The 21296-nt window shown below is 39.9% G+C and overlaps 2 protein-coding genes across 3 annotated transcripts in view; one reads left to right on the top strand and one right to left on the bottom strand.

Annotated features, from left to right (window-relative positions):
* wdr19 (WD repeat domain 19) overlaps window positions 1-8312 on the top strand; it is an 18828-nt gene extending 10516 nt beyond the window's left edge. Inside the window, exons 22-36 of the mRNA XM_034858017.1 lie at window positions 2911-3057; window positions 3244-3326; window positions 3412-3495; window positions 3578-3724; window positions 4630-4754; window positions 5102-5211; window positions 5370-5438; window positions 5524-5601; window positions 6306-6402; window positions 6512-6636; window positions 6863-6944; window positions 7072-7222; window positions 7343-7466; window positions 7556-7632; window positions 8191-8312. Of these exons, the coding sequence (XP_034713908.1) occupies window positions 2911-3057; window positions 3244-3326; window positions 3412-3495; window positions 3578-3724; window positions 4630-4754; window positions 5102-5211; window positions 5370-5438; window positions 5524-5601; window positions 6306-6402; window positions 6512-6636; window positions 6863-6944; window positions 7072-7222; window positions 7343-7466; window positions 7556-7632; window positions 8191-8305 (1614 nt within the window). The 3' untranslated portion in view covers window positions 8306-8312. The remainder of the gene's footprint in view (window positions 1-2910; window positions 3058-3243; window positions 3327-3411; window positions 3496-3577; window positions 3725-4629; window positions 4755-5101; window positions 5212-5369; window positions 5439-5523; window positions 5602-6305; window positions 6403-6511; window positions 6637-6862; window positions 6945-7071; window positions 7223-7342; window positions 7467-7555; window positions 7633-8190) is intronic.
* An 802-nt stretch (window positions 8313-9114) lies between these two features.
* On the bottom strand, window positions 9115-20157 carry rfc1 (replication factor C (activator 1) 1). 2 transcript variants are annotated; one of them, XM_034858079.1, is made up of 24 exons: window positions 20029-20157; window positions 19401-19553; window positions 19231-19306; window positions 18504-18620; window positions 17798-18105; window positions 17503-17577; window positions 17164-17241; window positions 17008-17062; window positions 16694-16977; window positions 16344-16457; window positions 16067-16246; window positions 15547-15651; window positions 14827-15253; window positions 14545-14657; window positions 14330-14444; window positions 13684-13772; window positions 13346-13483; window positions 12649-12744; window positions 12294-12547; window positions 11974-12091; window positions 11616-11761; window positions 11315-11528; window positions 9857-10030; window positions 9115-9734 (listed from the first exon to the last, which is right to left on the bottom strand). In XM_034858079.1, the coding sequence occupies exons 1-24, from the start codon at window positions 20029-20031 to the stop codon at window positions 9621-9623; spliced, it is 3546 nt and encodes a 1181-aa protein (XP_034713970.1). In that variant the 5' UTR covers window positions 20032-20157; the 3' UTR covers window positions 9115-9620. The 2 variants fall into 2 exon arrangements, with proteins under 2 accessions (XP_034713970.1, XP_034713965.1); XM_034858074.1 differs by having other exon boundaries at window positions 9116-9734; window positions 16694-17062.
* Between the last annotated feature and the right edge of the window lie 1139 nt (window positions 20158-21296).

The raw sequence follows: 21296 nt of genomic DNA, 5'->3' as shown, positions 1-21296 counted from the left end.
ATGTTTGAGACATACTATACTAGGACTTTTTCAACATACTATGTTGAAGTTTTTTAACATTCTACACTTTGAATTTTTAATGTTTTTTCTGACATACTATACCGTGACTTTTTCATCACTTTATTTGACATACTTTGACTTTTTCAACATACAATGCTATGACATTTTTTGACATTCGACACTTTTGTTTTTTTCGACATACTGTACTATGACTTTTTCAACATACTATACTATGACTTTTTTATGAATTTTTTTCTAACATCCTTTTCTTACATTCTATGCTATGACTTTTTTGACATACACCATACTATAACTTTTTTTTTGCATACTATGCTATTACTGTTTTCAACTTAAAAAACAGCCAGCCAGTAGTCACTGCAGACTCTAGCCAGGTTTAATACCCAGTCCAGGCTGGCCCTTTCATGATATACTTCAACTTTTTTTGTGTCATACATCGCTATTACTTATTTTGACATACTCCACTATATACATTTTAAAGCCTTTTTGATGAAATACTGTGACGCTTTAACTACTACTCTACACACTGTATATATACTATATATACCAGCTTCAATACCCACTCCTTTTCCTCATCATTTTAATGATGCTTTTTTCAACATACTATACTATAATTTTTTTTACATTCTATACTATGACTTTTTTAGAACTTTTTTCAACATATAATACTAACTTTTATCACTTTCTTCAACATATTATACTATTACTTTTATCATTTTTTTTCGACATGCTATTCTATAACTTCTTATCACTATCTTTGACATATTATACTATCACTTTTTGAGTCATACAATGCTATGACTTTTTTTTGACATTCTACACTATGACTTTGTAATGGCTTTCTTGACACACTATACTACCACTTTTTTTAAAACACTTTTTTTACATACTATACTGTGATTTCTTCTACATACTATACTATGATTTCTTCATCACTTTTTTTGACATTCTATATTCTGTCACTTTTTGAGACATCCAATGCTATGACTTATTTCGACATACCCTACTATGCCTTTTTAATAGCTTTTTTCAACATATTATGCTATTACTGTTTTCAACTTAAATTCTTTGGTGGGACACTGCCTCAATGGTTAACACTGCTGGCAACATACAACCAGCAAGTAGCCACTGCAGACTCTGGTCTACGTTTGAATCCCTGTCCAGGCTGGCCCTTTCATGATATACCATGACTTTTTTTTTTTTATTATTCCCTTATGAGACATACTATATTATGACTTTTTAATGAATGTTTGAGACATACTTTACTATGACTTTTTCATCACTTTATTTGACATACTTTGACTTTTTCAACATACAATGCTATGACATTCTTTGACATTTGACACTTTGAAGTTTTAATGGTATTTTTCAACATACTGTAGTATGACTTTTTTATGAAATTTGTTCTAACATCCTTTTTTTTACATTCTATACTATGACTTTTTTGACATACACCATACTTTTGAATGGCTTTTTTTGCATACTATGCTATTACTGTTTTCAACTTAAAAGTTTTTAGTGACACACTGGCTCAATGGTTAACACTGCTGCAGACAGACAGCCAGCAAGTAGTCACTGCAGACTCTAGCTGGGTACGATACCCAGTCCAGACTGGCCCTTTCATGATATACTTCCACTTTTTTTGAGTCATACAATGCTATTACTTATTTTGACATACTCCACTATATACATTTAAAGCCTTTTTTGATGAAATACTGTGACGCTTTAACTACTACTCTACACACTGTATATATACTATATATACCAGGTTCAATGCCCACTCCTTTTCACCTTTTTTCAACATTCTATACTATGACTTTTATCAATTTTTTTTGACATGCTATACTATAGCTTCTTATCACTATTTTTGACATATTATACTATCACTTTTTTCAACATACTATAATTCAATCATGTGAGACTTGTTCGCAGATAGGCATAGGTTTATTGTACAGCATAATAAAATGTACAAAGTCTTTGGAGCTTAGACTCCATCGTTTATATTAATAGTTTATTTTACTAATGGTAGAGAACCAAAATAATCCCCCAATGGAATCCAGACACCGGTGGTGGCGGAGAAGGAGCCCGAAGACAAGACCAAAGGAGGCTCTGGAGCGGTCAGCCTGAGAAAGACGATGACAGAAGGTGGAGGGTTGTACGTTTTGCCTGAAACGACAGGGAGAGAAACAGATTTACAGCAGGGTTATGACGCCGTGATTGGCCCTTGGAATATGTGGCCGATTCTGATTGGTTTAACAGGAAGGTGAACGCCTCCAATAGCTGATTCGATTTAGGAAGAGAGCATTGATTAAGAGTTAGGTCTTCCTGAAAGAATTTACACTGAGCTACATTAGGATTTTTTAATGACTTTTTGAGACATACTATATTCTGACTTTATTTTTTTACGCACTATACTTTGACGTTTTTTGACATACCATACTATGACTTTTTAATGGCCTTTTTTGACATACTATGCTGTTACTTTTTTCAACATCAATTCTTTGATGGCACACTGCCTCCGATGATCTCTGTTGCCAATAGGAAACTAGCCAGTAGTCACTGCTGTGACTGTATGTGACTATACTAACTTTTATTACTTTTTTGGACGTATTATACCAAAACATTTTTCAACATTCCATACTATGACACTTTTTGACATACTACACTATGACTTTGTCACTTTTTTTCACCTGCTATACTATGACATTTTTTTGGGTGCATTTTAGGCCTTCATTTGATAGGAAAGCTTTAACTACCGTAGAGGTGGCATCCTCTGTGCTGCTGTTCTGATGGTGGGCAAATTGGAAGGGTCCAATGAAGGTGGTAAGCAGGTCTTGAGATGACCCACTTTCCACTGCCCTTACCTTCCTCCGTTTTCCCCTTGTTGTGCAGTTCCAGGAGCATGATGAGGCGTGTAAAGCCGGTGTAGCCAGGATGTCCATCCGGATGGGTGACATTAGGAGAGGTGCTGCTCAGGCAATTCAGCACCCAAGCAGAGTCCTCAAGAAGGAATGTGGAGCCATACTGGAAAGCATGAAGGTAGAGAGTCAGCCTTCTTCTCTCTCTTCTTGTAAACTACATATTTTATATTAACATATCATAGGGTAGTGGTAGACTACAGCCATCTGATGTGTTTGTATTTTATAGTGTGTTTCTAGAACAATGTTGAGCAGCAGGTCATCTTTGTGTTCATATTTTATTCTGTGGTTTTCATCTCTCTTACAGCAATTTTCTGAGGCCGCTCAACTCTATGAAAAAGGACAGTACTATGACAAGGCTGCATCAGTCTACATTCGTTGCAAGAACTGGTAAGACAAACACTTACACACACTCAGACCTGTGATTTTTCTCTCCTACTAAATACAATTCCACTTTATTTTGTTCCATACTCAGGGCCAAAGTGGGAGAGCTGCTCCCACACGTCTTCTCTCCTAAGATCCACCTGCAGTACGCCAAGGCCAAGGAGGCAGATGGAAAGTAGGTTCTTAGTGAGACTGTAACATTGGAGATAATGATATCATTAAAGAAGAAGCTGATGTAATGTGTACTGTGTATATAGGTACAAGGACGCTGCACAGGCCTATGAGAGCGCAAAAGACTGGGACAATGTGATACGCGTGCTGCTGGACCACCTATACAATACGGAGGAGGCTGTTCGCATTGTCAGGGAGACGCAGAGCATCGAAGGAGCAAAGATGGTTGCCAGGTAAAGCAAACAAGAGAACAGGTGTATGCAAACAACAACTACTACTTGGGCTTTTCTACTGACATCCCCTAAATGTAATCAGAAACGTATTGTCACAGCAAAGGTACAGCTGCTTAAATTAGTTTTTATGTTTTATAAACTTAAAGGTGCTCTTTTTAGGCTACAACATTTTTGTCACATACAGCAAACTCCTCTGCATCTCCTCGCTATCCACTAGCTGCCTTTCCCCAGAACGCACTGTAAAAAAACAAAAAAAAAAAAAAAAATGTGGTCTCTGTAGGCAGCCCAGGGTCTACAAACAGCAACAAATACAAACTGCGCCAGCCTGCACCACCAAACATAACAAACACTGTTCCAGCCAATAACCAAAGGAAAGGGGACACCCTGTGTAACTAATATGATCTGATACTCATTGTTGAATCATTGTTGAATCATTCTCACTATGACAGTTCACATAATAAATAATGAACAATGAACAAATAACGCATTACTATTTTTATTTGCACTGTTTACCATTTCACCAGCACATTACCATTCATTATTACTTTTTTAACACTTTGTTCTGAGGGTCTTAACGATTATTTCCACTACAGGTCAATCTCAAGATTATTTTTCAATTAATTGTTTAGGTTATAAATGTCAAATAATTTCATTGATCAAGTGATGTTGCTTGCTTTTGTCCAACCAAGGTCCAGAGATTTTTCAATCTACAATCAAATAAAAACAGAGACAAAAATCAAATCCTTCCATTTGAAAAGCTGTAACGAGCAGATGTTGGCACCCTTGATTGATATATGACTTGAACAATGACTCAATTATTAGTGCTGTTGCTAACTAATTTTCTGCAAATTCCAAATCTCCCGTTTGTGTAATAAACCTTTACCGTATGTTTGTGTGTGTCTCAGGTTCTTCCTGGGATTGAACGATTATGGCTCAGCCATCCACTTCCTGGTGCTGTCTCAGTGCAACGATGAAGCTTTCCAGCTGGCGCAGCAGCACGGACAAATGGAGGTCTATGCAGACATCATCGGTCAGTCTGTGTGTGAATGTTTATATGGACCATATAGACAATTTTACAGTTTGGGGTTAATGGGTCCGACTTTATTTCCTATTGCAGTATTTGCTAATGGTTGTCTAGCACTGCAGATTTAACACTAAATATGTACAGTATGTATGAACCATAACAGAATGCTCGTAATTTCCTTGTATTGACCCATGTATGTTTATCTGTTGCCTCTGACATATACCATGTGTGTGAGTTGGTTATGTTCTGTATGGACTGAGTAAGCTGCAAATGAACTGTCCTTCTCGGGATGAATAAAGTCTGAATTAAAAAGTTTAATATTAATAACATGACTCCTGCGATGTGTTCATCAGGTCCCGAGGCGACGCAGGAGGACTACCAGAACATTGCTCTCTACTTTGAGGGAGAGAAGAAACACCTGCAGGCTGGCAAGTTCTTTCAGAAGTGTGGGCAGTACAGCAGAGTAAGAAGTCTTGCTTTATTTTTTTTATTTTGTATTCAATTCAATTTATTTACACTAATGTATATATTCTAACATCTATTGACTTAGACATTGACTCACTCTGACCCATCCACCAGTTCAGCCAATATGTCTGTCTCTTCTTTCTTTCTGTCTCTCAGGCCCTAAAGCACTTCCTGAAGTGTCCCAACACTGATGACAACCTGGCTGTTGAGATGGCTATAGACACGGTGAGAGCTGTGTGTCAAACTGAATATCCCAGTGTATTTACAAAAAAGATGTGACCAGTAGTTTTAATCTGCGTGTGTATTTCAGGTGGGTCAGGCCAAGGACAGCTCTCTGACCAATCAGCTGATAGATTACCTGATGGGAGAGAGCGACGGAATGCCCAAGGTAATCAATGCAATGGAGCCTTCGCCCTTGGCTTTCTCAGGGGATATGTGACTGTGTTGTGATATATCAAGCATTACCATATTGCTTTATGCAGCACAGCTTCAGACTCGTTTCTGGTGTATAGGACATAGAAAAATCTAAGCTGCTGACACGCAGCAGAAACGCCACGCTCCCGCAACTCAGCCAGTGTGTACCCGGCCTAAAGTACACACCGTTTAAGTCTGATTTAGTAGCCTGGCTCCGCCATCCTATGTACTTCCGCTCAATTTTCATTTTGCTTCGGTCCTCTGTTCAAATGAAATGTACAAGAGTCTGGTAGGACGAGGTTACTGGTTTTAGTGCAAATGTGCACCAATATTAAAGGGAGGTGGACATCATTTTATCATTGTCTTATTTGAATATTAGTAAATACTTTTTCTGAGGCGAAGAAGAGTTTGTATCTATAACAGCATCACTGCTTTTCACTTGCTTTGAGTTTGCTAATTCAAGACACTTAAATGCAGCTCACCCTCTGCCCTTGCAGAGAGATTACATGACCCGTCCCTGATTGTGTCACTAGTTGTGACCAACGCAAGCAAAAATAAAAGCTCCAGCACAATTTCAGCCTATGAATTCATGTACCATATGTAAATCTGACCCTGAGTGACAATGCCACTGTTAACTACACTGGTGATGGTTAGCTGACCTTTCTTTCCTCTTCCCAGGATGCCAAGTACCTGTTCCGTCTGTACATGGCTCTGCAGCAGTACAGGGAGGCTGCTCGCACCGCCATCATCATCGCCAGAGAAGAGCAGTGTGCAGGTATGGACATGTTCACACAAACACTGGACCAATATCAACCATGACACGCTACACAAACACAGTCATACGTTTAATATTCATGTGTTATGTTTTTGTGCCACGCCTAAAGGGAACTACCGTAATGCCCATGACGTGTTGTTTAGCATGTACACGGAGCTGCAGGCCCAGATGATTAAAATCCCTGCTGAGATGGCCACCAACCTGATGATCCTCCACTCCTACCTGCTGGTCAAGGTCAGTACACACCTGCCATGTGTTAGCTCAGGTTATTTACTGTTGTCATGGTGAATTGCTTTGTTCATAGACTGTCCAGAATTGTTTTAATAGTGTTGTATAGGGGTGCATTTGGTCTAAAAATATTTTTGTTAAGCATGTACTGTTACATGATAAAGCTTCACAATCTTAACATTACCCAAGCGTGTTATGATCCTGAATCTCCCTCCTAAATGATGTCATGTAGGTCCATGTAAAAAGGGGAGACCACCTAAAAGGGGCACGCATGCTCATTCGTGTCAGCAACAACATCAGCAAGTTTCCTGCACGTGAGTCTATACAGAATTTGCCAAACTCTAATCTACCTTCCAATTTACATGAAAAATAAATCTAATTGAAGCTTAAATGCCACCGAAATTATTTAAAAAAAAAAGTCTCATCTGTTTATTTGTGTAGATGTTGTTCCTATTCTGACGTCAGCCGTCATCGAATGTCACCGTGCCGGACTGAAGAACTCGGCCTTCAGCTTTGCTGCCATGCTGATGAGACCTGAGTACCGGAACGAGATCGACCCAAAGTACAGGAAGAAGATCGAGGCCATGGTTCGGTGAGTGATGAGAATCTTTTAGACCTTCAGTTGTCAAACTCCCTCTCTTTCTGACATCCCTCCTCCACACATACTGTATGTACTTCACCTCATCTGTCTGCCTCTACGGCCACATCACAGACGTCCAGACACATCGGAGCTGGAGGAGGAAACTACTCCGTGTCCCTTCTGTGGCTTTCAGCTGGCACAGAACGAACTGCTGTGCATCTCCTGCAAGAACAATCTGCCTTACTGCATTGCCACGGTACAAACACATAATCACTGCCTTATTCATATACGCACTGAAAAAATAACGTTTCCAATAACATACCTGTACCTTTTTCCTTTACTCAGGGTCGTCATATGCTGAAAGAAGACTGGTCTGTGTGTCCTCATTGTGAATTTCCCGCTCTCTACTCACAGTTCCTTCTGTAAGTGAGACTTTTTTTCATTATTTTTTTAACTGTCCAAATCTTTATTCAGGGTTTTTTTCTTCCCACAAGACATTTTGAACATCAAATTTTAAAGTGATCAGCTGATATAAAAAGGAAGGTCCAAGTTACTTGATCATTTTAAATCAAATAAATCAGTAGAAGGTTGGTTTAGAGCACATGTCTAGCGCCCTTTCTTCCTCAATTTAAAGTAATATTTTTGGGGGAACTACTTTAATTGGCTTTCTTGCTGAGCGTTAGATGAGAAGAATGATACCAGGAAGTTATTGATTCTGGCTAAGAAATAGTCCAGCACTCAACTCCCTGTAAAATCACGTTTTTATACGGATTAAACCGACAAGATGTAAAATGTTAATTAGAGACGCTGGTATTCAGATTTAGCTTACGGTGTTTCCAGTTTTTGTGCTAAGCTAAATACAGACATGAGTGGTATCCATCTTTTTAATCTGCGCTAGAAAAAGAATAATTGTATTCCCCAATATGTTCTGTCCATCCATTGTGACATTTACAAATCTACACTGAACTGTTTGTGTCCAGGTTGCTGGAAACAGAGACGGTGTGTCCCATGTGCTCTGAGACACTCACTGTCAAACAGGTAAAGAAGATTTCTGATTGTTCCAAATATCTGCAGACTGATGAACTGGATCAATGAAGAAAAAACATCCAGTCATATGAATAAAAATGTCCTGTCATTTTCTGTTAGCTCAAATATGTCAAATATATATTTTGGATAGATTGAATGCAGCTTCTAGTTTTGTATGATGTATTTTAAAGATGCTTGATATGCCAACAACCGAAAGACAAATCAAATAAAGAACATTTCATCTATATATTATACTGTGTGTGTGTGTGTGTGTGTGTGTGTGTGTGTGTGTGTGTGTGTGTGTGTATATATATATATATATATATATATATGTATATATATATGTATATGTATATATATATATGTATATGTATATATATGTATATGTATATATATATATATGTATATATGTATATATATATATATATATTATATTATATGATTGGATATATTCATATCCAAGTGAAATGTTCTCTTTTCATATTTAAACTCATATTTTTTCTCTTTTTTTGTTTTGTTTAATAAGTTTTCTTTCAGGACCTTCTTTCCATGTTGGTTTAATGTGATTGAAAGAACATTTCTATGACAACTGGGTAATTACATCTGCTGAAGATTGTGTAATTAGACTATTACTTAATTAATTAGATTAGTCTGCTCGGTCTGCAGGTAGAATCCACATTTTTGGACATTATTCACACACTAAATACGATTGTGATTCATTTGCATTGATTGTCTTTTGAGAGGGTGAGTTTTTCAAATTAGATCGTAATAGCTTATCTGAGAATATGATCTATATTCAGGCCAAGTGTAATCTAAATATCCCTTCTTTTTTTTTTCCAAACAATCACTCCTAGAGACCATTTTCTCAGCTGAAAGAAAAAAACTGACACTCATGAGCCACATATTTCTCTATTAATGTTTTTTACAAAATTGTAATATACAGGAACATCACTGCTAACCGTAGCGCTAAAGCATTTCTGTATTGTACTCGTAGCAAAAAGTAACAGTCTTATTAATCAGAGTGACATTTCCAGCCTTAACACCTGGACCACAAACCAATGATGGGAGAAATGCACTATACTCCTGTTGAGACACATGTTATTACAGAGGTGCGTAGACATGATAATGGATGGAACAAGCAGATAATATACATCAGAGACTCTGATGGAAACATGACAGGAATTTAAAAAAGTGGAAGGCATTTCTTAGTTTAGTGTGGTTGGATTCAAGTGTTAGCATAGAGGACAGATGAGTTCCCTGCAGAGGTTAAGACCAGTCTCACTACTTTCTGTTGCTCATTAAAGGATCGTTGCGAGTGCAGTATTACAGTCTTTTGGGGGGTGGGGGGGGCAGACCAAGAAAGTGTTCCTCCTCTTGTCATTGGTCATTTCTTGGCTTTAGCTTTGCCCTTGCCTGTCCCCTTGCCTGTCCCCTTGCCCTTTCCAGAATCTTCCTTCTTCTCTTTCTTTGAGTCTTTGGTGGCTTTGGCCTTCTTCTGCTGCACGGAGAACAAGACACAGAAGACATAAACAGAGAAAGATATGAAGACAGCCTTTGGCATGGAGTATACATGGGATCAAACGGGTTTACACGTTGTAGACTCATTGGTAAAACTCTTACTTTGATCATGGCGTCAGTTGTGGGGCCCTCGTCTTCAGACTCCTGCACTTCGTTGTCCATGCCCTCTCCTCCGAACTCAGACTCCCCCCCGCGGCGGCCCTTCTTCACTACTTGCAGGGAGTATGGCGTCAGGTGAGCTTCTTTGTTGTAGGCTCGTGTGAATGCTGCCTTCACCTGCGAGGAGACAGACAACAGAGGTTAGAAATTTACTGTATGTTGGACAGTTAGGGGGATCAACCATGGAAAGGCTGGAATCAGTGTAATTTATGTTATAGTGCTGTCAAACGTTTAAAATATTTAATTGCATTAATGTCCCAGTTAACCGGCAGTTAATTGCAAATTTTTATCTATTCTAAATGCCCCTTAATTTCTTTTTGTCCCGTTTTTTTTAATCTAATTTTAACGCTTGGCTTGCTTTGTGCAAATGTTCCCATCAACTATCTGCTTGGCCATCAAGTGGTATTTCAGACTGGACGTGCTGCGATGATAGCTCAGTTCACCACAACAAAACACACAGATCACTTTGGTCTTGTCAATGGAACCCTTTGGCAACTTTTAAAAAGTAAACTTTCCATTCAGAATCTTATTAGCATCCATATCTGCATTTCACGCTCGCCACCCACTCAAAAAGTAACGTTACTACTCTTTGAGCGGCTCGCAAGCCCAAATAAGTGTGCGCGGCGTGCCTGTTGTTTTGTTTCCGGTCTAGCTAAATCCGGTGTGGTGTTGTAGTTTTCTAACATCACTAGTTGCTGCAACAGCATGGGAAACAACTACAAAGTTTGCTAGGCCAAAAAGAACATTATTCTCGCAATAAAAAATAAATCACCCCGTTAAAATGGGTTTGCGTTAACAACGCGTTTAACTGACAGCACTAGTTGTTAAGTACAGTTAGAGACCATGGACTCTGATGAATGCATAATCATCACATGTAACCCTCATGTGTGATGACTATCTTATTTATCAGCATTCATCAATGACACATAAGCTACAACACAAAAAGGAGTGGCATACTGGTACTGGAGTTTGGTGACTTGAGATCAGCTTCACCTCTAAAGTAACTTGCAAGAATGAATTTGACAATTTCATCATCTGTGATTTGCTGTTAAAAAGATTTACATCAGTGTTGTGTTTACAGCTTATTTCTGCTGCTCCTGAGTGATAAAACAGAATTAAGTTATCACGGGTTTAAATAGATTATTTGTATGGATTGAACTATGGTAATATTGGTGTGTATTGCAGTCTTTTTTTAAGAGATCACTGGGGGTCAGAATCTTTCAAATCCTATGCTTTAATTTTTACCCAGTATACCACAGCTACTGGTTAAGGTAAGCAGAGTGATGCTCCAATTGCCATCATCAATGATCTAAACTAATGGTGGTATATTTCGTTCTACATCAACTTCCACCAATATCCAATCCAATCACCAACATCTCTACAACACCACCTCCTGCTGACCTTGGAGTCCAGTTTGGAGTAAGGGTCTGGTTGCCCGCCCCAGACACTGATCTCCATGATGCTGTCCACGTCCTCCTTGATGAGCTGGTAGTTGTCCAGCAGCTGCACAGCTTCGCCAGCGCCCTCCACTCCGCGCCTCTGAAGCGGGCTCAGCAGCGCCCCCCGCAGGTAGTACAGGTAGTCCAGGTTCACTGCCTGTCTGCTGGTCATCGTCCTGCAGGAGGTCAACAAATTAAACATTGAAATACTTGAGTTTGACAGGGTGTAAAGAGTTCAAAGACAGTAATCAAGGTCAACTCACTTTAAGCACATGTGCGAGGCCAGCTCCTGGACGATGCGGGAATGTTTGCTGGTGGACGAGTTCTTGCCGAGCCAACTGGGGAAGGTGGGGAACTGACTCATGTAGCCTTTCATGAGCTCCCCTGGTAACACACTGGCATAGATGGCCTACAAGCATAAACACAGACCAGCACAATGATCAATCTCTGGTATCCCAACACATGAGCGTGTATATACTGATATGCTTTAGTTTTTTTTTTGCAAGATTGATGTGATAAGGGAGGAAGTGTGTATTGGTATATAATTCAGTGTTTTAGAGACTATTAACAAAAGCCAATCAAAACAAGTGTGTCTGTGTGTGTTGGGTGAGTGATTGTTACCTGTGTGGGCAAAAGTGACCAATTCTGCCGAGAGCGGATCTGTCTGTCCACCAGGTCTCCGTCACAGATGGAGTCAGCTGTCTTGCTCAGCAACACCAGGTGGGACTTCAGGTCACCACTGTGAGAAGAGACATGAAAATACAGAAATTTTAAATAAATACTTTGACAGTGTAGGCAATGTTTGTTTAGTTTTCTTGTCGAGAAATGAGAAGATTGATACCATTCTCATGTCTGTCCATTAATGGAGCAAGATCCAGAGGGCAATTAGCTTAGCTTAGCATAGAGACTGGACACAGTTGGAAACAGCTAGCCTCTCTTACCCTGCAGCCTTTGGTCGAACATGCAGGTAGTTCTCTTGGACAAAGAGAGGCGCTAGCGAGTAGTCGTTGAAGAAGAGGTCAGACTTGTCGATGAGGCTCATGTGGGCAGTCTCCTCCCCTGAGGCAAATACCTTCCTACAAACATCAAATGGACCCAGTTTCATGTCCTTGCGAGCGCTGGCTGCGTCAGACTTACACTGGTCATAGGTCATCACCTTGTTTTTGGCCGACCACATGCTCAGGTTGTGTATCACCTGAAGGAAAAAACAGACAGCATAGTGAGAGGGGAGACAGAGGGTGGAGAGTAAAGGTAAAACCTCAGTATGAATTCATTATGCTTTTTCATTTCCTTTACCTGTCGGACATCCTGATTGGAGGCTAGGATCATTTCATTAAGAGCTGGGGGTGGGATCTTGATTCCCTCCTTGAATGCGAGGGACATCATTGCTCCCTAAAAAATGGAGAGAAAAAAACAGACGTAAAAGGAGCAGGAAAGCACGCTACATAACCAGAGAAAATATACTACCAGTTGACATAATCATTGATGAACTGGAAACCGTGATTAAGGCGCTTTCTCCTTAAAAAAATAATCGAATGAGCGGCGCTGCTTTTGCACTATAGGGACACAGACGTTTTAATTCCACCGTTTGGAATTCTATGTCAATTCAAAGCTCGGGACACTTCCTGGGGGCCTGGACCTAATGCCAACATGTCATAGAATCAATGAGGACAAACAGGCAATACACTGACCAAATGAGTGAGTGAGTGAGGAGAGTAGGAATGTTGTAAGATGGAGGAAAGTTTAATTGTTTATTTACACATACTACCAACATTATTATGATACAAAGTTGGTTAAAAATACGCATACTTTCCCCCTTTCAATTTAAAGCTGGTAACAGGAACCAATTACTGTCTATTGTGCAGCTTGTCATACTTATGAATAATTGGCATATACTAAAGTCTTAATTATCTCCATTCATGAGTGTCCCAAAAAAATCAATTGACATTATGTGTGTATGTATGTGTGTGTGTGTGTGTGTGTGTGTGTGTACCTTGATCTGTTCCACTCGCGGCCTCTGGAAGCGCAAATCGAAGCAGTAGTTGGCCAGTGACCTAATCTTCTGGTGGTTACGATCGTTGCACATGCAGATGATGGGAATCTTTGAAGTTCTGATCAGGCCAATCATCTCCTGCAGGAGTTAGTATCAAGACAGCCATTATTTCTGTAAAAGCCCTTAAAAAGAACTAAAAAGATATATCAATCTCATCAAGAATCAGACATGAGACCTTCTGAACCTGAGGTTTTTCTTTCCATGTATCGATTTAAAAGTTTGATCAGATCAACGACCCCTCTAAGGCTTAGAAAGGTGAGAAAGTGTTGCAGCTGTACCTGGATTCCTCCGCGGTCCTCGTTGCCAGCCATGCCATCAACCTCATCCATGATCAGGACGTGTTTACTGCTCACTTTCTGAGACGTGCCTACAAAACACACACCACCACCTAGTGTTCACTTCAATTCTGGACAGGTTATATTAATTTTCTAAGAAAACATGATCTAACCTTGCTAGTAAACACTCAAAACACACAAAATTCTGTGAAATTTACACTTATGCTTTAAAAACAGATTGGTAAACAGTAGGGTGGAAATCACAGCCTCCAAATGATTCTTTCATTGAGCTATATAGTCAATAATTTCAGAAATATTTTCATATTGTTCTGCTATATATATATATTCTGCACCGTATATGAGCACATACCGTAGTATTAAAGTATGGACATCTTTATCTTTTTTGACTACCTTTATGTCATATTGATTTAAGCACAACGCATCACAAGATGCCAACAGTCATGCAGTTTTTTCTTTGCCATGCTGTTGTGCAACCAAATCAAGCACCAACTACTTCCTATTGCTGTTTCACAATTAAAACCTTCTAGTTTATTTTCTTTTGAAACAAGCCCATCAATAAAGGCTAACGTAGGTGCAAATGTGTCGACAGGCGGTCACATGGAGAAATAAAAATGAAAAGAGGGATCACCTTTGTAGAAGCCCTCGATGCTGGTGTTGTTAAGTGACTCGGAGACGACTTCCTTCAGACTGTTTTTGCTGCGAGTACAGCTGGCGTTCATCTCCACGTAGCTGAAGCCCAATTCCTGGAAGTCACACGTGCAGCATTACTTAAAAATACCAACTGGTGAGATTCCATATAGAAAATACAAAGAAAAGTACCCAAAGACATGTTTTCAGACTGACCTCACAGGCCAGGGCAGCTGTGGTGGTCTTCCCCACGCCCGGAGGTCCAGAGAGCAGCGCAGCTTTGAATCCAGATCCATCATCTTTTCCACCAAACTTACCAAACCTTGCAACTGTACAACCACAAACAGTACAAAGCAGAAGCCACTCAAACACCGATACAGGTACATTCAGAACTAAAATTCCCTGAAACAATATGAGTTTTTGATGTCTAGTTTGGATCATTACTCTGAATTAAGCTCACACACCTCAAAACACAAAGACAGATAAACCGTCTGCTACCTGGTGGCTTGGAAGAGCCCCCGCTGTGGTGTCTGTACCAGTTCTGCAGCCAACGGAGCAGCTTATTGGCACAGCTCTGATCCCCCTGTTGACCAATCACAGTCTTCAGAGAGCGTGGGCGGTACTTGTCCACCCACAGCAGACTGGCGTTGTCATATGTCGATGATGGAGATGATGGTCCAGGAGCTGAAGATGTAGAAGTGGAGGGGGGAAGGCCCAGCTCCCTCCGGGCTGTGTGGCCTGAGCCTCTCCCAGGTGGAGTGCCGCCATCTCTGGTCCTGGTACCGTGGCCTTGGGCCGAGCCTGTCTTAGACGGGCTCGGGGTGTGAGGGGACCTGGAATTCCCCTTGGAGGGAGAGATCTTCTGGGCTTTGGGGGTGCTTTTTAATGTTTTGCTGGGAGGTGTCCTGGTCTTTGAGGCTTTGGTCTAAAAAAAGAAAAAATAAATATAAATATAAATATATATATATAAAAAATGTAGATAGATAGATATATATATATATATATCATCTGAAAATAAATGCCGTGTTTCTTCTGTGACAGATCTGGAAATCAGCATTCCGGATGCATTTTTTTTTTTTTTTTATGTTTTGAAAATGACTGCAAAAATAATGGGTACTGTTTGAACATTTCAAAGACCAACTGAAATCACAAATGATTTTATAGCTGATACAAATAAAAATCACCTCTTTTTAACTGATTTAAGTTGTGAGAACTGACCTCAGCCTCTGCAGCGATCTCGTACTTGGACTTCTTTCCTGGTTTGGTTCTGATCAGCTCCAGCAGAGCATCCTCATCCAGGATCTTGGTACCGAGACTCTCCGCCTGAGGATAAAGCCAATAGTACAAACACACAATATTATTTCACGGACGAGTACGAGGGAATTGGTACCGAAAAGAGGCAGGAAGTAAAAGACTAAAAGCCTCAAATGCTGGAATAGTTCTTTTTATATTTATTATTTGGTGCCTACATATACCGTTCATATATTGTGTGCCATTTAACTTGATACGACACATGGTAAAACATCTCTCCCTACAGTTGTAAGGTTACCAATACGATTGGTATGTCAAATCATTTGTTGATGCAATCTATAACTTAGCCAACACATCAAGGTAAATTAGTCTCAACGTGATTATAAAGTCTAAAAAACATGCGCGAGCATCAGTGCTCTCTGCAATCAGACATTTTGTTTAGGGAATTATTCTCTGGATCTGAAATTGTTACAGTCAGGTTGGTCACCTTCTCGAGCTTTGAGACTCCGCCGTCTCTGCCCTGCACCAGGTAGGTGGTCTTCTTGCTGATGTTGCCCGTCACTTTGCCTCCGTAGCGCTCGATGAGGGATTTGGCATCATCCCTCTCCATGGACTCCATGACCCCCGTCAGCACAAACACACAGCCCTCCAAACAGTTCTCTGCACCCTGGAAACACACACACGCGAAATAGCTAGTTCATGGGAAGATGTTGGTCAGTCTGAAGGCTGATGTGTGTGTGTGATGCGTCTCAGTGTGTGAGTACCTGTGGGATTTCCTTGGAGCCCAGAGCTCGTGGTCCATCGCGGTTCAGGAAGTTCCTGTAAGCTGCAGAGTTGACCTTCTTCTTCTCTGAATCATCAGGACTCACACTCGTGCTCTGATCAGATTGAGACAGTAAGGACATATCATTTGTCTTTAAAAACCTTTTAACTTGTGTACTCCATGTTTTTCACTCATTTTTGCTTCGTATACATATGATGCGCGCATGTGCTTTATCATGAGTTTCTCTTTCACTGCTCCGTTGGGGACAATTTGATTGAAGAATTGATTGATTGCGTCATGAAACTGATGCAATGTATTTTAACTGAAAGAATAATCCTCTGTCTTGCTCACCTCTGGTTTCCTGGGAGAAGTTTTTACTGCAGTGGGTGTGGTTTCTGTCTTGGGAGTAAACCTCTGGCCTGAGTTTGACAAAGAGATGGGCTCCTTTTTGGGAGAAAGTTTTATTTTTGTGGGCGAAATTGGGGTTTTACTCTTTGGCCTTTCTTCTCTCTCTTCTTCCTTTTTCTTCATCATGGCCAGTTTGGAGCTGGCTTTGATGGGATCAGGGCTCTTCTTAGGAGACGGACTAATCACGTCTTCTGACACGCTGCCCTTTCGGTTGGTCTTTGAAGGACCACTCGTGCTGCCAGCAGCAGAGTCGGTACTGCTCTTTTTGGGACATGCGGTCGAGGCTGATTTTTCATCGGAGCCTTTACGAGCCTGGATGAAGACACACACACACACACACACCATTATATTAAACAATCACTAATATCAAAATTAGGTGCCTTTGTGTTGTGGCTTTTGTTTTTTTACTTCACCTTCTTTGCCTGGGGCTCCTCGTCCAGCATGGCCAGAGTTCTGGCAAACTCCTCGTCCTCATGGACCAGTTTCTCCAGCTGAGTGAAGAAGGAGCGAGAAAGCAATATGAGGATGCAGTACGAGAATGAAAAAGGTTTAACTGTGTATAATAAATAATTTCTGCATTACTCCTGGGACTATTTACATTCAAGCAACTTTATGTCATTATTTACAATTTCAGCAATTCTCCAAAAGATTGATAATAATTATTCTTTTTCTGTCAAACAGGTAATGGACGACCTGGTTGTAATTACTCATGCAAAGAACATGCAGAGGTTACTGTCTGCTGATCAGCTTACCTCCAAGTCTTCATCCAACTGCAGCTGTTTGGCGATTTGCTCATCACTCATGAGATCATCTGTGTCCTGAGTCGGCTGAGGGAAAAATGAGTTTTTCCAACGTCAGTTTGTTGTAAAAGGAACTTTATTTGATACATTAATGGAAGGCTGAAAACAAAGTTTGGGGAAGCGTTAACTGGGCAATACTCAGAGAGCCATGAATCTTGATGGCTTGGGTAAAAAAGCTGGATGATGAAAAGAGTGAGAGGGTTTGAATAGAAGAAGTAAAAACAGGAAATACTTAAGTAATACTCACAGCCTTTCGCTTGGTGCTGGCTACGAGCTTCTTGTCTGAGCGCTGAACAGTCGTAGTGCCGAAGTAGTCGAGTACTGAAGTGGGGGTTCGTTTGAGGGGAGGAGGCGGGGCTGATTTAGGGGTGACGGGCACAGGAGGAGACTTGACTGAAGATTTTCCCTGTGTGGAGGAGGGCTTGACAGGGGACTTCAGCCCCGCTCTGACTCCTGGACGAGCACTTCCTGCGTCGGACTTTGTCTGTTTGGCCGTGCCATTCTGCTTAGGTTCAGACACCTTCTTTAAGGACCGAAAGTTGTCGCTGTCCGAGTCTACGACAAAAAAAGAGAAATATCAAAATACATTTTCCATTAATCAACAAAACATAATTCTCATCTTCAAGCAGGACCTATCTGCTTACTAATGTGTTTGTGTCTGCCCATTTCTTAACAGATTGATTTTGCCCGTTGCAATTCCTAATTTTTTGCAGAAATGTATTTAAGATTGTGGTCAACATTAATTGTTTTGTGCTTATTATTGTGATGATTAACTCACAGACTCAAGTTAAAGTAATTAGAGAGCTCTTGTGAGGACAGGTGTATATGAAAAGATAAATAATTTTTTTGTCTTGAAGTCAAACATGACAATTAACTACAACATGGATACCAGGCCTGTACAGCTCGAGCAAGTATGCCTGCAATATGATGATTTTAAACCATAGACCTATTACCTGTTTCAGAGACATACTGCACAGGATCTTTTTTGGGAGGTGGCTCAATTTGGCTTGTCTTCTGTTTCTCTTTTGGGGATTTTTTCGACTTCCTTGCTGGCTCTTCATCCTCAGAGTCTGGATGGACATACAAACAAGATATGCCATGAAGAAAAGACACAGCAATGATGAAGAGCAACATATCAAGATAAAAAAGTTCCTTGTTTATGCCTCTCACTGAGCAAAGCATCAATTTTCGGAAAAAAAGACACTTACTATTTAAAAAGAATTTCCAGAGTCATTAAAAGACTCTTCAAAAACATATTTGCCAGATTGAACAATAGAACTTATTTGTGTTGATTTCAATTGTTTATAGAGGGTTTTCACGATGGTCATCAGACCGGAAGTCGCCGTATTTGAGGTACTCCTCATCACGACAAAGCACATCTACTAAAGTAGATCCCAAATGCCGTCAAGGAAAATGGTTAATTATTGCCATGTTTTAGGTTGTACCAATGGGTCAGGCTGAGAAAAAGAATATTTTTGATTTCCAAAAGTTATTAAAAACCAGGGAGAGTAATGCCAGAAGTTATCAGAGGAAAGGAGGCGCTTGTGGTGGGCAAAGCTCAAACTCACTCAGATAGTGTACAGCGTAGATGGCAAACTGGGGGTCTTTTATAAATGGCTATAAAACCTGTTTCTGACCATGATGCAGGGGAATTATGTAGTTGCAGAAAATCATACACACCTGATTCTATGACTGCATGCTTCTTTCGTTTTTTCTCACTATCTTTGCGTGTCTCCTTTGGTTTGGAGCTTTTCACCTAAAGTATATAAACCACAATAAAACGTGATGAATAACATGGTAAAACAGATGTATCACTACAAGAGGGCGTGCAGGAGGTAACATTTTCTTGCCTTGCTGGTCTCTTTCTTTTTCACTTCCTCGTTTGATAAAGGGGGATTCTTCTTCTTAGTCTTCTTCTCCTCCTCTGTTTTGATGTTTCCATTTGGAGCTGGTTTCTGCACTGAAGGCTTGGCTGAAGACGGTGCAAAGAACCGCCTGATATCCTGTGTGCACACAAGCATACGTATGTGTTATCCTGTTAACAAAAGTGTTAACTGGGCACAGATTACAGCACTACACTGTTAACGTTATCTAACTAGGCCTGGATGCAAAATTATGTTTATAGGTTTCACTTTCTGACGTTGATTTCAGGAAAACTTATTCTTAATCATAAACTATGGTAAGAAAACAGCAGGCACATGTCAATTGTTGCACGGCAACATATCAAATGATCATGTGTTCTTCGCTTGAGTTTCCCGCTAACTTTAAGGTTATGTAACAGGTTGACTGTTTTTGTATCTTTATCAGAGCTGTGGCGCAGTGTTAACGTTAGCTAAAACACTGCGCACATCAATTGTGTTTCAGCAGCAGAGAGCGGTTTCAACAAGACAGCAGGATTTTTTGGGCTTTTTGTAACCACTTTGTTCGTATAAATAGCTTGCAAAAGGACCAAATCAATAGTTTAAATATGTAACCTACCATTATCAACAGGCTTTCTCCCTAAGTAGGGTTTGAGTAGCTTTCAGAATATCCTTCAAGTGATTGGCGCGAATTCTGTTGTCGCTTGGAGATGACGCACACCCGTCATGTGCGTCACTGAGCGTGTGTTTTGTTTGTTTTTAAATACAAAAATGTACTTACTTTACTTTACACAACAAAGAAATCATCCAAAACGTAAAAAGAGATGAAAAGGAACAACAGCAAGGGGAAATAATTATGAATATATTTTATTAAAAAATAGTATATACTAGTTTTAAATACACAGGATTTCAATTGTGTATTGAGAAGTATTAACTTATAAATTTTTTTAACTTTTAAGGGCAAAAAGTTCTGTATATCTTGCAAAAATGTATTTGTATGTAAATGTCCAATAGTTTCTTTTATAGAAGAACAAAAACGTGTTGAGACACTGACAACGGAGGTGTACAAATAAATACAATTTATGTGTATGAAATATTTATCTTGCCAGTCTCCAGCAGTGTATGTAAATGACCTCTGACATACTGTATTAAGAATTGTCTATTTATCCAGTTGGTGACAGTATAATATGTAGGCTACGTACAATATATAAGCTTAAGAAGTGAAAGAAATTGCCCCGTGAAGTACATAGCACCGCAACCTACATGTGTTTTGAGGTGTTGTCAAGATGCAAAAAAGCTATACCTATAAAAACAACCTACTTCTCACAGACTCAAAAACCAGCTTGTTTCAATGCTTCAGCTTTTTAATTTTACATTATAGGACTAATTGTTTAGCATGATAACAAGATAATTATAAACAATCATTCAATCTTCTTCTTCAGCTTCAGTTTCACTTGTCACATGTACCAAGTGTTTGTTTGAAGGTAGTGCATGCCTCTGTGTCTGTTCACGAATCACTGGAGGGTTTGGCACAGATTGAAGGGAGGAGATTGCAACACAATGAGTTTTCCCAGCATTGTCCATCTGTAAACATCAGAAACCCAAATATCAGTTGGCGATACACGAACCCCAAACCTGAATGAGGCCGCACATATGAAACAGGTTATAACAGATACTGTAAGACACAGGCTTGTTCTGAATAACAACGTCACATGCAGTTATAGGCAGAGCATGTTGGCTGTTGTTACAACAGTGTGGTACTTGGTGCATATGTTCATGAATAATTTACTTATAGTATAAACTCAATACTGTAAACTGGTAAAAGAACAATGTTGACTATAGTGGACATGATTGTAAAGTTTAATGCACCAATATTTTATCACTGGG

This window comes from Etheostoma cragini, chromosome 2 (assembly GCF_013103735.1).
Source record: "Etheostoma cragini isolate CJK2018 chromosome 2, CSU_Ecrag_1.0, whole genome shotgun sequence".
Taxonomy (NCBI): domain Eukaryota; kingdom Metazoa; phylum Chordata; class Actinopteri; order Perciformes; family Percidae; genus Etheostoma; species Etheostoma cragini.
The sequence above is the reverse complement of the archived record's forward strand: the minus strand, read 5'-3'. Positions and strand labels throughout refer to the sequence as shown.